Below are 14,109 nucleotides of genomic sequence, written 5' to 3' on the forward strand. Positions count from 1 at the left end.
ACATTTTAAATTAAAAAGTGTGTCTTCAAACGTTTCCCTGTGTATTCAGCAGTAATTTGTTCGATTCTGCCTCATATTTTCATTAGCACTATTTTTTAAATAAATGAATTCACTGACAGATGAAGTGTAAAAACCAAAAAAAAAATCAGTATAATATTCCACTTGGTTTTGTATGTTTTGTGAGGTAAAAACGAGAGCAATTTTCTTGGTTTCAGTACAAGTTGTGTTTAATGATCCTTCAAATAAGGTCAGCAGCTGTACTTTAAAGCAGACATTATACTTAAGTATGTTTCTGTGCTAAATGAATACATTTTTAAAGCAGTTGTAGAACAAAACAGACAATTCGTACACTTACTACCTTTCTCATTTTTATTCCTTCAGCTGAGGACATGGAAGAAAAGCACTTTCATTTATCTCTCACACTGATCAGCCGGGTCACGTTTTAGCGGATCCCTAGGATAGTTAGGAAGCGCCATCACAGTGAACACATGGCTAACAAAAGAGGCCTGTTTGTCCTCTAAGCCCAGTGCACCACCTAATGGTGTTCGGAGGAATTTCAGAAATACACACTGATAGAAACTTGGAGTAATTAGATGGGAACCATCTTAATTGTCCTTCAGTTTGGCGATGTGGAAGAAAAATGTAGCTCAGAAGCTGGAATTACTGGATTGTCTCCTAATACTATGAGACTGAACTGAAAGACCGCCCCCCCCCCCCCCCTCAGAATTAATACATTTGTCTTATTGTTTTAGACATTCTCCAAAGAATTGTATTATTTTTATTATTTATAACAGGCAGTTGTATTGAATTCGTATTCAAACTGATTGCTGTGTCATGGTTGACGACATTTTTACACACAGTTTAGAAAGGCAATTTCCTTGAATGGATAAAGAGCTTCTTATCATATTGCCTTTGGTCATAACTGTTGTATTCCATTGTGCACGATTTTATTAATCCTAATTTATCAGCGACGCTGGGAACAATGACAATGTTTTGTTGTTACATGTGCCGGGACTTTTAGTGTTGTGTTCAGTCAGGCATGTTGCTTCCTGCTTGCAGGTGACATCAGTTGCAAGGGGATGACCGAGCGCATTCATAACATCAATCTCCACAACTTCAGCAATTCTGTACTTGAGACCCTCAATGAGCAGCGCAACCGTGGGCACTTCTGTGACGTGACTGTTCGGATCCATGGAAGTATGCTGCGAGCTCACCGGTGCGTGCTGGCTGCTGGAAGCCCCTTCTTTCAGGACAAGCTGCTCTTGGGCTACAGCGACATTGAGATCCCTTCTGTGGTCTCGGTACAATCCATCCAAAAGCTGATAGACTTTATGTACAGTGGGATTCTGCGAGTGTCTCAATCAGAGGCTCTGCAGATCCTCACTGCTGCCAGCATCCTTCAGATTAAGACCGTCATTGATGAGTGCACACGGATCGTGTCCCAGAACGTGGGCCTGGCTGGGCCAGGGGGGTTCCCTGTTATACCGGGAGATTCTGGTCAGGAAACACCCCGCGGCACTCCAGAGTCTGGCACCTCTGGGCCCAGCAGTGACGCAGAGTCAGGTTATATGCAAGCAACATCACAGCAAAATGTGGATCGTGCATACACATCTCTGTACTCCTACCCTGGCCTGTCTCTGCAGAACGGCACCCGCGAGCGCTCCCTTTACATTAACCCTCTGTCGACGAATTACGATCCGAATCTTAGCACTCAGAAGGACCAGCAATCTCAAGATCCGCCCTGGATGAACCGCATCCAGGAAAGATCTCAGCAGGTTGATCGCTTCATCTCCACAGCTGAGTCCACTCACTGCCGCAAGCAACCACGACCGGTACGCATACAAACAGGAGGCGTGAAAGTAAAGCAGGAAGAGGATGATGAGTACAGCTGCTATGAAACTATGGGGGACTGCCAGGACGACACTGACCAGATTGAGGGTGTAGAGAGTGAATCCAAGGTTGAAAGTTTTGACTCAGGGGTGAGCTCCTCCATTAGTACTGAGCCAGATACAATGGAGCAGCAGCCATACCTGACTGGCTTTAGCCGAGACGGTGGCGGGGAAGGGCAGCACGGGGAAGGAGTTCCAGTGCAGATAGAGGTCAATGACTCGTCCCCAGAGCAAGTGCAAAAGACAGAGGACGGGGACACATCCCACAGCACTAGTGATAGTAGCATGATGCATACCCTGCAAAACTCAGTCAAACTCAGCCCTTTGTCCCAGTACATGCGCCAGCCAGACACCAGCAATCTAAGGATGCCGCTCACCGTGACCAGCAATTCCCAAGTGATGGGCACTGCTGGAAGCACCTTCCTGCCCACACTCTTTCCTACACAGCCGGCTAGAGACCACAAGCCTTTCCTTTACCTTCCTGGCCAGCAGCAACCCCAGTTTGTGGCAGTGCCGCCCCCCGCAATGCCATCATTCCCCAACCCTATTTCGGTACCGCAATCGCCAGCTCAGCAGCAACAGGCTGCAGGAGGAATTGGTCAGGGGGAAAAGAAGCCCTATGAATGCACTCTCTGCAGTAAAACCTTTACTGCCAAACAGAACTACGTCAAACACATGTTTGTCCATACTGGTAAGCGAAAAATATTTTTAATCAGTTGAATTTTCTTAGTTAAGCAATAATAATTCATCACTTCTCCAGGTAACGCTTCTGCTTGTGAATGCTGAAAGCTTTTCGGTTCACCAGTCTTTTTCATCTGAAATTCATTCTGATTACGATGTTTGGTGACAGTACCCGAGCTCGCTAATCATAAACTATTCAGACAAATTTTGTTAGTGCAGGAGCAATATGCCAATGCGGAAGAGCTGGAAAAATCCAAGGTTACCACACAGGGTGTGAGGTTGTAGCTTGTTCACACTGGGGAAACAACCAAATTATGCATACTGTACATACTGATATCTGATTTCCTGTCTTCGGTTTTCTGCAAAACATGTGGGTGTCATAGAAATGACCGTTTGAATGTAGAAACAAGTGTAGGTCAAGTTTAGATTAAAGCAGAAAAATGAGATCTCGACCATAAAAAGTCAAGTTTTAGATTTGCAAAGTTACTCTTTAGAAAATTCATCTTTAATATTTACATACAGTATAAATCAGTATGTAGATTTATGAGAGGCACTGTTGCACAAAGATAGTCGCCAAGTTCTAGCGTTGCACTGCACTGTGGATTATAGTTCCAGTGTAAAGCTGAGGCCTGTCGACACATGTCTGCCATCTTATTACTTCAAGCATAATAAATAATAAACCAGTACCCATCCTAGCAATTTAACTAAATTACTAACTGATAAAAAAACAGCCCAAATCGCATTCGTTAGGTCACGGTTGACTATTATCTTTGCCATCATTTCTGTTTAACTTGCAATGCCAGCAGAGTGCTCGTGCAGCACATCGTTTCACTGTGCACCGCTTTCCTCCAGCACTTAGAACCTTATCAATCACATGCTGTAGAAATCATCATCATCACAGAAAGAAAGAATAAAATATCGTATATAATTAGATGATCTTGTTAAAATTGCGTACTCAAATAGCCATTATTATTCATTACAATCCATCGCTTGGCCAGAACCACTTGTCATATGAAAGCTATTTGAAACTAAATTTCCTGTTTTACTCGCATAATTGTGAGCAGCAGAGTGATGACAGATTGAGAAGGAAAATAAATCAGCGATCGATTAATCCCCCTGGACTAGATCTGAACAAGTCGTGGCTGCCGATGATGGATCGCCTTTGTTAATCTCGTAAAAATTATATTTTTCAGAATACACAAGGATGCCAGCGTGATTTAGTATAATATGCCGCCGCTGTCCATGTGAGAATACATCTAACGCATACACAAGATAACATCTTTTGTTTGTTTATTAAGCAGGAGTTACAAAGTACCCCAGAAAATGTAATATATCACATCTTCACAGGGCACATTGACGCGGCGCACTCAAAATAGCTAAAAAGATAATGATAACACGTGCAGCAGAGGTAGTGTGTCATTTTTCTGCAATCAAAAACCTGTCAGAGACATAGAGAAGGCTTTTCAGCGGTATGAATCACTGTACTGCGAGTACACCGCCCCCCGGGCAACACAGTAAAATACCTGTTATGTATGTGCTGCTCATGTGTTGTGACCCTGAAACCTGACCTCGGCAAGGGCCTGGGTCGGGTCAAGTGGAAACAAACAAAAAAAGACAAAGCAAAAGCAGAATTTATTAGCTTCGTTAAATGAAAGCAGGTGGCAACACATTCATTTATTCGGCGCAGCAGAAAAGCAGTCGATACACAGAACTTCATTAACTTGCGTGGTACAACTTGTCTATTTGGCGGTGTTATCAGTCTCCTTCTCCGCCTGTTCATTTTACGTTATTATTGATATGTTAATATTTTACAGCCCATAATGTCAGCAGAGACAATTATGGAAAATGATCTTAACGTCGCGACAAAGTGGCAGAAATGCCAAATAGATGCATAAAATATTGCTTTCGCAGTCCTGACATTTTAGCCCCACTTTTCTGCGCCGCCATTACAGCGTTATTACATTTTTGTAAAATTCTTCAAATGTATCGTTTTCTCGCTTTTTTTTTGTTTGTTTTTTTTTAATTTGCGCATGTTGTATCAGAGCAACTATGACGAAACCTAAACCTTTCCCACGGCGCTGTAGCGTGCAGCGCAACGTGAAACCAGCATCACAATACAGCAAATGCAGGTTTAAATAATTCTAGCCAGAGGTGTGTTCCTGTACTGGAAAAGTAACCCCTGTGGCTTTGGGCGTCTGATGTTGCTGTACAAGTTGAAGTCAGCTGATCCTGCCATGTTTTTTTTTCTTCTATGTAGGGCTTAAGAGTCAGCTGGCTGTGTTTCAGGAGCGTTTAGCGTCAAAATTTGCCTTGATTCAATTTCCAACTACTAATTTGGTCCAATTTTTTTGTAATTAATAAATCAGACACGTGCCTTCGTAATGGCTGATTTACCCACAGCAGCGTGCGCACCCTGAAATCTTTCATTAAAAATGACCGCGCCACACAGATCTCAGTGAATGTCCCCATCGAGGTGGATGTTTATGTGATAAACAGATGGAGCTAAATTAACCTCAGAGAAAGAAACCAGAGAAAGGGTGAGAAGGGTTAGAGTTATAAGAATTTTTCCTTGAATAAATTTTTCTTTCACCGTTCAGTAATTGCACGTCCGCCTAGTCTGGAGATACATTATGAGATTTTAATCATTTAAAATGTTTAGTAGTGATTTTTTGACACCCATCTTGTCCATATTTCTAACCTAATCCACAACTTTCTTCCCCCTTTTTTCCCCCGCCCTCCTTAATGCTTTTGTCTTGCATGCACATCCAGGTGAGAAGCCTCATCAATGCAGCATCTGCTGGCGCTCTTTCTCCCTGAAGGATTACTTAATAAAACATATGGTGACACACACGGGGGTGCGGGCCTACCAGTGCAGCATCTGCAACAAGCGCTTCACCCAGAAGAGCTCTCTCAACGTCCACATGCGGCTGCACCGTGGAGAGAAGTCCTATGAGTGCTACATCTGCAAGAAGAAGTTCTCACACAAGACCCTGCTGGAGAGGCACATGGCCCTGCACAGCACAGCCAGCGCCATCACTGGGCTGTCAGGGAGTGCAGTTACCCCGGGTCCTGTCTCCATTCCCATGCCTATGGCTGTCCCTGAGCCCGGAGCTGGAGTGGTTGCCCTCGCCATGCCAGTAAGTGGAGGTGCTGGAGTAGGGGCTGGGGTTGGAACAGGAGTGGGTGTAGCTGCAGAAGCGAGCTGCCAAGAAGGGACCACCTACGTATGCTCCGTCTGCCCTGCCAAGTTTGACCAAATGGAGCACTTCAATGACCACATGCGAATGCATGTCTCCGATGGATAAGTACAACTAGATAAACTTCTTTCAAAAAGAATGACAAATAAAATGGCACTAGATTTTCCTTTTCTTATTTTGAGGTATGAAGAGTAATGAGTATAGACACTGGCACATTAAGTTTCCCAAAAAAAAAAAAGTTTTTTTTTTTCTGTTATTCTAAAAGAAAAAAAAAGATGGTGGCCTTAAGGCTTAGTAGTTTGATATTGATCTACTGGATGGATCCTAACTACAGGCCTCTAAATGTATGCTTTCCTAAAATACTGATTTATGTGTTGAACACTACCGAAAGGCCTACGAAAGAAACACATACACACAAACACACCTTTTGTGTCGACATGTCTGAATGAATATACCTGTTTGAACGTTCGTGCATTTGCATGTGTCGGTCTGTTTATCCAAGTGTGTGTGTGCGTGTGCGTTACCGTGTGTGTGTGTGTGTGTGTATGTGTGTGTGTGTGTGTACATTGCCATGAAATATCTATCATGGCAGTTGTGAACCCATATTGACCAGTTTGGAAACTTTAGATGTCCAAGCTTACTGTGGTATAATTTACAACAACAATAATAAGAAAAAAAAAACACCTGGGGTTGGGCTACATATTCCCTCTAAAAATACTGATGGTCACAAGATTGCCTTCTTATATGAAATAAAAAAAAAAAAGGAGAGTAGTTAATTTGACACTGGGTTTTATTTATTCCTATTGTATTAAGGGATTATAATGCAGCCATTGTCAAGGTACCAATTTCAATCATTGTCCTGAAATGTAACACCCTCGTCAGCGGTGACGGGGGGCAGATATTTCTCACATGCTTTATAATTATTGTCCATGCATTCTGATGGTAAAGATGACTAAATTACGGTGTGTTGATGAGACAGTATTTGAGCAAAAATCTGTTTCTTTTTTTCTGAAGTTTGGAGTTTAACTCATTTGCATACACTGCCACTAATATCTTCAAAAGACTGTTAAGGCTATTAGACCTCTTCCATGTCAAAACATAAGAAAAAAAGAAAGATTTTTGTTGCTGACGGTTTTTATTTAGCCTTTCATGCTCATAGTTTTGGCAGGTTGGAATATGCGACTAAACTCTCTCCTTCATAATTGCTGCTCCTCAACTTGCACCTGACTGTTATGGGATATAGATTTAAAAAAAACAAAAAAACAAACCCAAACAAAACAAAGATTTGTCACTTCAACTATTGTTGTTATTAAGTAGCCGATGTGGTTTTAATTTGATAATTGAATTTGAATATCGGGAGGGGTTAGGCTAGTTGTTGATTGAAACAGTGTTGTTTAGGAGTGGATCATTTAATTTGAATCAAATTTGAAATTAAAGGAAACGTCACCCCTGATCACAGAGCACCTGTATAACCTGTTTAATGGTATTGCAAAGCTATTTCAGCAGATGGGAGCTAAATGCATTGCTTTTCATGTCCTAGCTCTCCCTGAAGGCTCAAATAGCGTGCAGTGTTTTGAAAGGAAATACAGTCTGAAAGCAAAACAAGTAGCTCCACTGACTGATTGCTATCACACTGTTTCATGGTATACCACAAGTTGCAAATGGACTTTGTAGACAATAGCATACATTCCTAATTTTTCTAAAACCTAGACAACAGCATGTACAGAATAGATTTGGAAGCTAGTGTGTGCAAGTTGTCATCCCTGCATCACATCACTTAAGGCTCATTTCTGATATTTCAATTCTTTTTTTTTTTTTCTATTGCTTTTTAATCCAAAATAGGACACACACACACACACACACATACACTCGGACACACACACACACACACACACACAGACGCACGCACGCAACTGCCTGCAACTGCAATCTGAAGGATTTGCTCATTTATGTGAGCAAACACTTTCGTAGTTGTATTATTAAAAGAATAACTAACTGCATACGGGGGTCTTAAAAAGACCTGCTGTCGATTAAAAAAAAAAAAGTGCTACTTTGCACATTTTCTTAAAATGCCTGTGCTTGATATTTAATCATTTTCCTTAAATGAACTATGATTTTCTTTTATTCAATTTCAAAGGAAAAAAACAACAACTTTTTTTAAAAAAAAATCTTGATAAGTGGACTGCATTATTTTCTTGCATATATGTTGCACTGCTTAAACCAATAAGTGCACTACTGTTAACAGAGATATTATAGTTTTAGAAAAGAGGATTTTTTTTTTTAAATCTAACATTTGGTTGTAGAGTTCACATGTAATAGAATAGCTTTGTTTCAATTTCTTCATTAAGTACTTCAGCGATTCTTGGCTTTTGTTATTGCTTGCAGTTACCTACAGTATATATACTTGTGCCGTGTTAATGCAAGCACCTGTTTTTATTTAAACCTGTACCATTATGTGTGCTCATCTATGTTTTAACCTTTGAATTCACTCTTCTATGGAGTCAGCTCCCTGTAACAGTTTTATTCAACTGCATTTCTTTAGTAAAAGAGCAGAATTTTCCTATGAGAAACATCCAAGCCAAACAACATTAACAGTGCAACAACGACAGTAATAATAAACAAACTCCCGTCCGACGCTGTTGGCGGAGGTAAAAAAATAATAATAACTATTATTATATTATTAATAATAAAACATTTATAAAGTGTGTGTGTGTAACATAAATGGTATGTGTCCTAGAACAACTTTTTTCTGTGGGGTTTAAAGGTGTAGGGGAGGTGATGGAATGCGGCTTCTTTGATATCTGTCCGTCAGTCGTACGCAGTTGTGTCCCTTCCTTAGTGTCCGTATGTCTGTGAGTGTCTGTGTGTGGTATATAGCCTAATCAAAATGTTGATAAGTGGAATATCTGAACTGTAGGGCTTCCTTTGCAATATGCAGCGCAGGTACTATGAGAAGCAGCTCTCCAAACCTTTTGGGCTAATAAGGCACCTGTAACAGTTGTTCGGAGGATTTTACTCAAGCTTAGGTCAAGTACTGTTGACTTTCACTGTACCAGATTGGAGAAGTTGTGTCAAGCGTTTTTGATGCTAAATTTCATATAATTGCTACTAGATTTCACATCACTGCCGAGTCGGTTTCAGATGAAGTCAAGTGACGAACACGTGAGACCCGGTGATGTCGGGATTCTGGATTGTCCTGGTCTGAAACTGAAATAAAAAATAAAAAAAATCGGCCACACTTTAGAAATACACTGAAAAGCCGTGAGGTTGGTCCTCAGTAAAAGTAGCACATTATTTAACATTTGATTGGGCCCGTCTCTTACGGTGTGCATATAAGCCTAAACTACATGGTTCCTGTTTGTAGCTGTTGTTGCCAGGATGGCAATATTGCTGCATGCTAGTGCTATATTTGTCTCTACACAGCACGTGGAGGGTAATCTCATGCCTTAACAGACAATGCACTAAATAGAAATATGTAAGCAACTGCCGAGATCTCTTTCCAACAGTATTGCCACACGTATGGCGCACAGCTCATGATGTTGGTGTTTGTTGTCTGTTCAGTACCAAATAAACACTGCCAAACTAACATCATCACTTCTTTAACAGCAAAGGCAGAGACATTAATGAAATCGTTTCAGTGTAACGTGTGTATTCAGTAATCTAGCATTCCTTCATGGCACCGAAATTTTTACATATTTTGTGTAAACACGTATATCAAATGCACTATTGACTGTAGCTAGATGAGTACAACCAGCTTTGTGGTATCATTGGTCTAAATAGTAGGTTAAGTAGCTCGATGTTGGTTTTCTTTTTCTTTTCTCCTCCAAATATTTGATTTTACAAGTTCACTATCAATCGTTTCTCTCTATCACTTCTTTTGGAATAAGAAAAGTAGCCAATCTCAACGTTATCTGGATGAGGGCTAAATAACTCGTCCAGTCGTCAGTTGACTTCTTGTATCATAAGGTGTTTGATAGCAGACCAGGCTCGGAAGGGGAAGCACCTTCTCTCCAGTGTGTCATAACGTGCTTAGAGCATACCCAGGCTTCCTCCCCCTCTGTCCCCTGTCGCATTAGCATCACACGCTCTTCACTGTCCATAGTTATATATTCCTTATACTGCTTCAGATACTCGTGGTGGTGCTTAATTCTCTTTTCTCAGTGTTGCAAAAAAAAACAAAAAAAACCCCAAAAAACCCCAAGTCAAAAATTGTTGAAAAGTTGCAACATTATCCAGAAAAAAAAAGTCCTTATCTCAATCGTGCTTCTTCTAGTTGTTAGACTAGACTTTATGTTTGCAAAGTGTACGCATATTTTCCTGAACAAAACATATTGAAAAGTAGATACTAGTCTTGAGCCTGCAGCTGTTTGTATTGTGTTTCAGATATATTCCTGTTTATGTTTTGTTTATCGTAGTGTAGAGACACAGGGTCTACAGTACATTGTTGTCCTTCTTGCAGTAAGTTTAATTCATTGTTATACTTCTTTATTTCGGAGTTCCTTCTGCTTTTTTCTGGTGGTCATAGTGGTGTTGTTTATACATACATAGCTTCGCGCGACTGAATAAAGAATAGTCGGTTATTTTTCACAGTGTATTATATATATATGCATATATGCTTTGCATTTAGTTGAAAACAAGGAAATGGAAGATAGTAATGGTGAGGGTGATACTGAGTAAGGAACAGGTTCATTTTATTCTGATAAGCATGTGTCTGTCTTCCTGTTTGTCTTTAAGTCTGTCTCCACACATTTTAAGTCAGATTTCTTTTATTTAGGCGCGAATAAAGTCACAAAAGTAGAAAACACATGAACGCATTCATATAATACTTAACAGCTTTTTAAAAAAATTTTTGTTGCCTTTTTCGTCCTTCTACAGTACACATAAGAATGAAATAGATAACTTCTTACAAATAAACTATATATATTTTAAGTATCACCATCTCCACACAGATAAAGAATACATTTTCAGATAGTTTGATAAAATTGCAGCTAGAATATACAATACCTTGTGTGATATAGGGAGTACGCCTATCAAGTGCCTATCAGTACATACAGCAACTATACAGAATATTCATAGTTTTTCTCTCCTACGTTGCACAAATACAGAATATACACAGTGGACTAATGAAAAATAGACTATTTATACTATTACTGCTAAAAACCTGGTGGTTGTGAGTGCATAAGAGAACCCTTTAAATACCTGAAATGTTCTATTCATATACAGTAAAGACTACATCAGCTAGTTTTATTTTTTAAACATACATGTATACAGTTTGGAGGATGAAAAGATTTAAAATGCAATCGCGCACGCCTTTGATTGGTTGGTTTAGATGGCAGTTGGAAATTAAAATATGAAATCCTAATACTGGATAGCCATTTTGTTTTCCTGTCACATTGCTCTCTGTCATAGATGAGGCTTTTTTTTTTTCAGTTTTCCACATCTGCAAACAAGCCATATACTGTACTGTACTGTATGTTTGGGGAGAAAGGGCAGTGGCATTTTGTGAACAGCAGGGGGAGCCACACATCAGCCAGAAGAGGTGAAGTTTAAACGAACAAAACAAAAACAAGTAGAATCGTTGAATATTTTTGATTCTCTTTGTTGGTCATTATGGCCGTTGCATTATTTTATTTTACAATAACATCTGTGGGAATGCCAGTAGTTGCTTCCTCTGAGACTACATGAATGAAATGGTTTGCAGTCTGTAGGATCTGAAAGCTGCTTTAAGGTTCTTAGTTGGCTCCAAAGTACACTGTGCGCAAATCACACCAGGCGTGCTTTGACCTTGATGGCAGGCCCGTCCAAATGCAAGCCAATGCCCAATTTCCCCACAATGATCATTAAAGTTTTATCTTATCTTACAGCCTTGTTATTTATGCGCAGCTTGGAATCGTAAAGGGCAAGCAACGAGCAATGTGGTTTAAAAAAAAGAGAAAAGAAAATGGTTATTAAACGTTAGACTGGCCGGTTTTTATCACCGCAATTTGGAAATAAAAAGTGAGATGCCAAATTGAAAGTTTTGGCTACAGATAAACAGCTCTTCCCTGAACAGCAGTCTTTAGGTGCTTGGATGAACAAAAACTAAGAGAGAAATACGGCAGAATGAAAAACCACAAATCAAGTTTCAGGACCGAGTGGCTCTGAGATAAAAGGTTTTGTGATGGCTTATTATTTTGTCCCCTGTGGACTAATTACCACAGTTTTCTCTCTAACCTTCTCCAGCCTAGTTACGGTGCCAAATTTGGGGAGGATGAGGGGAGACTTTAAATTATAAGAGTAAGAGGGAAGCAGACAAAAATAAAGAAGAAGAAAAAAAATCTTCATTTTTTTTTCTTAAATGCAAAACATTTTATAACATGCCAAAAGAAAGTGATTGCCTTTATTTTGAATCTTTGAATCCTCCATAATGCATAGTTTTCAATTAAATTAGGAGAAAACAGCTATGATTAACAAATATACACTTAGTTTCATAGACATTTACTGTTAAAAGGAAGCATCACAAATATAGGCAATGTGATATAGCTAGTCCCTGTCATTCAACCGTCACACTATGACATCCTCAGAAACAGTTCTGTTTAAAATTTAAGGGTTTTACAGACATGATGAAGCAGCTGTTCAGATTTTCAAGTAGACACAGCTATACTGAGCTATTACAATATCTAGATTATATTTACTATTCTCCGAACATGCAGTTATTACTCTACCCCAGATGTGTTGTTTTAAAAATAAAACACCATCTTCAGGTAACTACCATCGAACAGTCCAAATAAAGCATGCAGTCCTGTCTACACAGCTTCTTTTTTTTTTTTTCAGTGGAGGAGTACTTTGTTATTGAGTCCCTGGATAACACGCATTCAGTATCTTTTCTTTATCACACTGATGAGGGGACTTGGACTCTGAAGAGCTGAGCCTCTTTGTATTCTCAGTCACTCTAGTCTTTTTGGCTTAGTTCAGCTGGATGAGACGAATAGGTTAAAAAGTGTGCAGCAGTGTTAACTAAAAACATGCATTCCTGTTCAAGAGCAGCACATTCCAACTCAAACCAAAACATTAAGGAGAATTCCCAACACTTAATCGTTTTTACAAACCCGTCGATCGTGTGGTAGCAAACTTGCTTATCACAAGTTTAGCAAAAATTTACATTTCCCTAAAAATTATCCCATTTCGTTTTTTTTTTTAATTTCTTAAATTTTTTTTTTTAGATCTCATCTCGACATTTATTTCAAACTTTGCCATGAGATCACAAACCCTTATAAGCTCTGACCACAGCTAACGCTTGTGCGGACTGGTTTTATAGACAACATATACACTATGCTATCGTTCTGCCTCTCTCTCTGTGTAGGTCACTCTTTAATAGTGCAGAGACATTAGAAAAAAGTCGAGGTTCCTCGCCGTGATGTTGGCCGTGGTCTCGGCCAACTCGTGGTCCGCCATCACTGAAGACTTAGATGAAAAATTTCAGCACTGTGTCTTCATAAAACGGGCAGGTAGGGGTAATTAGCAAAACGGGGCCATGGTAATCATTAGAAGTTAAATAAAACAAACAAACAAACCAAAGAAAAGGTTAGGACAATTTTAAGTTTTTGAAAAAATGAATATTTCTTTATAATGTGTGTGGGGTTCCTACAATTGGGCTAGATTGCCACCGTTATTATTATTATTACTATTATTAATATTAATATGATTGATTTTCTTTGTTTTTAATCTCATGGCAGGGTGCTTGTGAAAATGCATATACGTTATGTCACTTGTTTATAGTTTTGTGGTTGTGTTAATTTGCCTATTGTAGACCAAAATAGATTTTCTTTTTTTAAAAATAAGAAATGCAACAAAACATAAAAATGAATCTGACACAATAGCTGTGATGTAAACTATTGCATGTTAAAACATGTATAAGATTGTAAATGTTGCATTGTTCCTCTGGCAAAACATAAGAATCATTGGTTACGTCTTCTATACACACATTTAGCAAATCGGTGTACACTTTCACCTTCACATTGGATTGTGTTTAATATATTTAAGGCTGTCCCTAGTAACTAATCTGACATTGTAACTTAAGAGTACATTCAGCCATTGATACTTGAGATGGACCAAGATGTTAAGTTTGCACATATTTGTAAGTTGTTTATTAAGCCAAAAAAAAAAAAAAATGGAAAAAAAAAATTATACACAACTTTAAGTCTCAGCAACTCAAATCTAGTTTAGGTGCTCGTCACCTATTAACAAATCGACCTTAATGTTCGCTGAAAGAAAGGCAACAAATCCGGTTGTCACTGCGCAACAAAAGTAAATTCAAACCAAACTGTAAGATGGATTTCAACATCGCGACGTGATTAGGTATT

General features: G+C 39.3%; 1 protein-coding gene across 1 annotated transcript in view; it reads left to right on the forward strand.

The window, feature by feature from the left end:
- The window catches only part of zbtb20 (zinc finger and BTB domain containing 20), a 29,288-nt gene extending 16,332 nt beyond the window's left edge, over nt 1-12,956 (forward strand). The window contains exons 3-4 of the mRNA XM_085175877.1: nt 1,060-2,580; nt 5,340-12,956. Coding sequence (XP_085032003.1) covers nt 1,080-2,580; nt 5,340-5,875 — 2,037 coding nt within the window. The 5' untranslated portion in view covers nt 1,060-1,079 and the 3' untranslated portion in view covers nt 5,876-12,956. The remainder of the gene's footprint in view (nt 1-1,059; nt 2,581-5,339) is intronic.
- The last annotated feature ends 1,153 nt before the right edge of the window (nt 12,957-14,109 follow it).

This window comes from Neolamprologus multifasciatus, chromosome 10 (assembly GCF_963576455.1).
Source record: "Neolamprologus multifasciatus chromosome 10, fNeoMul1.2, whole genome shotgun sequence".
NCBI lineage: Eukaryota > Metazoa > Chordata > Actinopteri > Cichliformes > Cichlidae > Neolamprologus > Neolamprologus multifasciatus.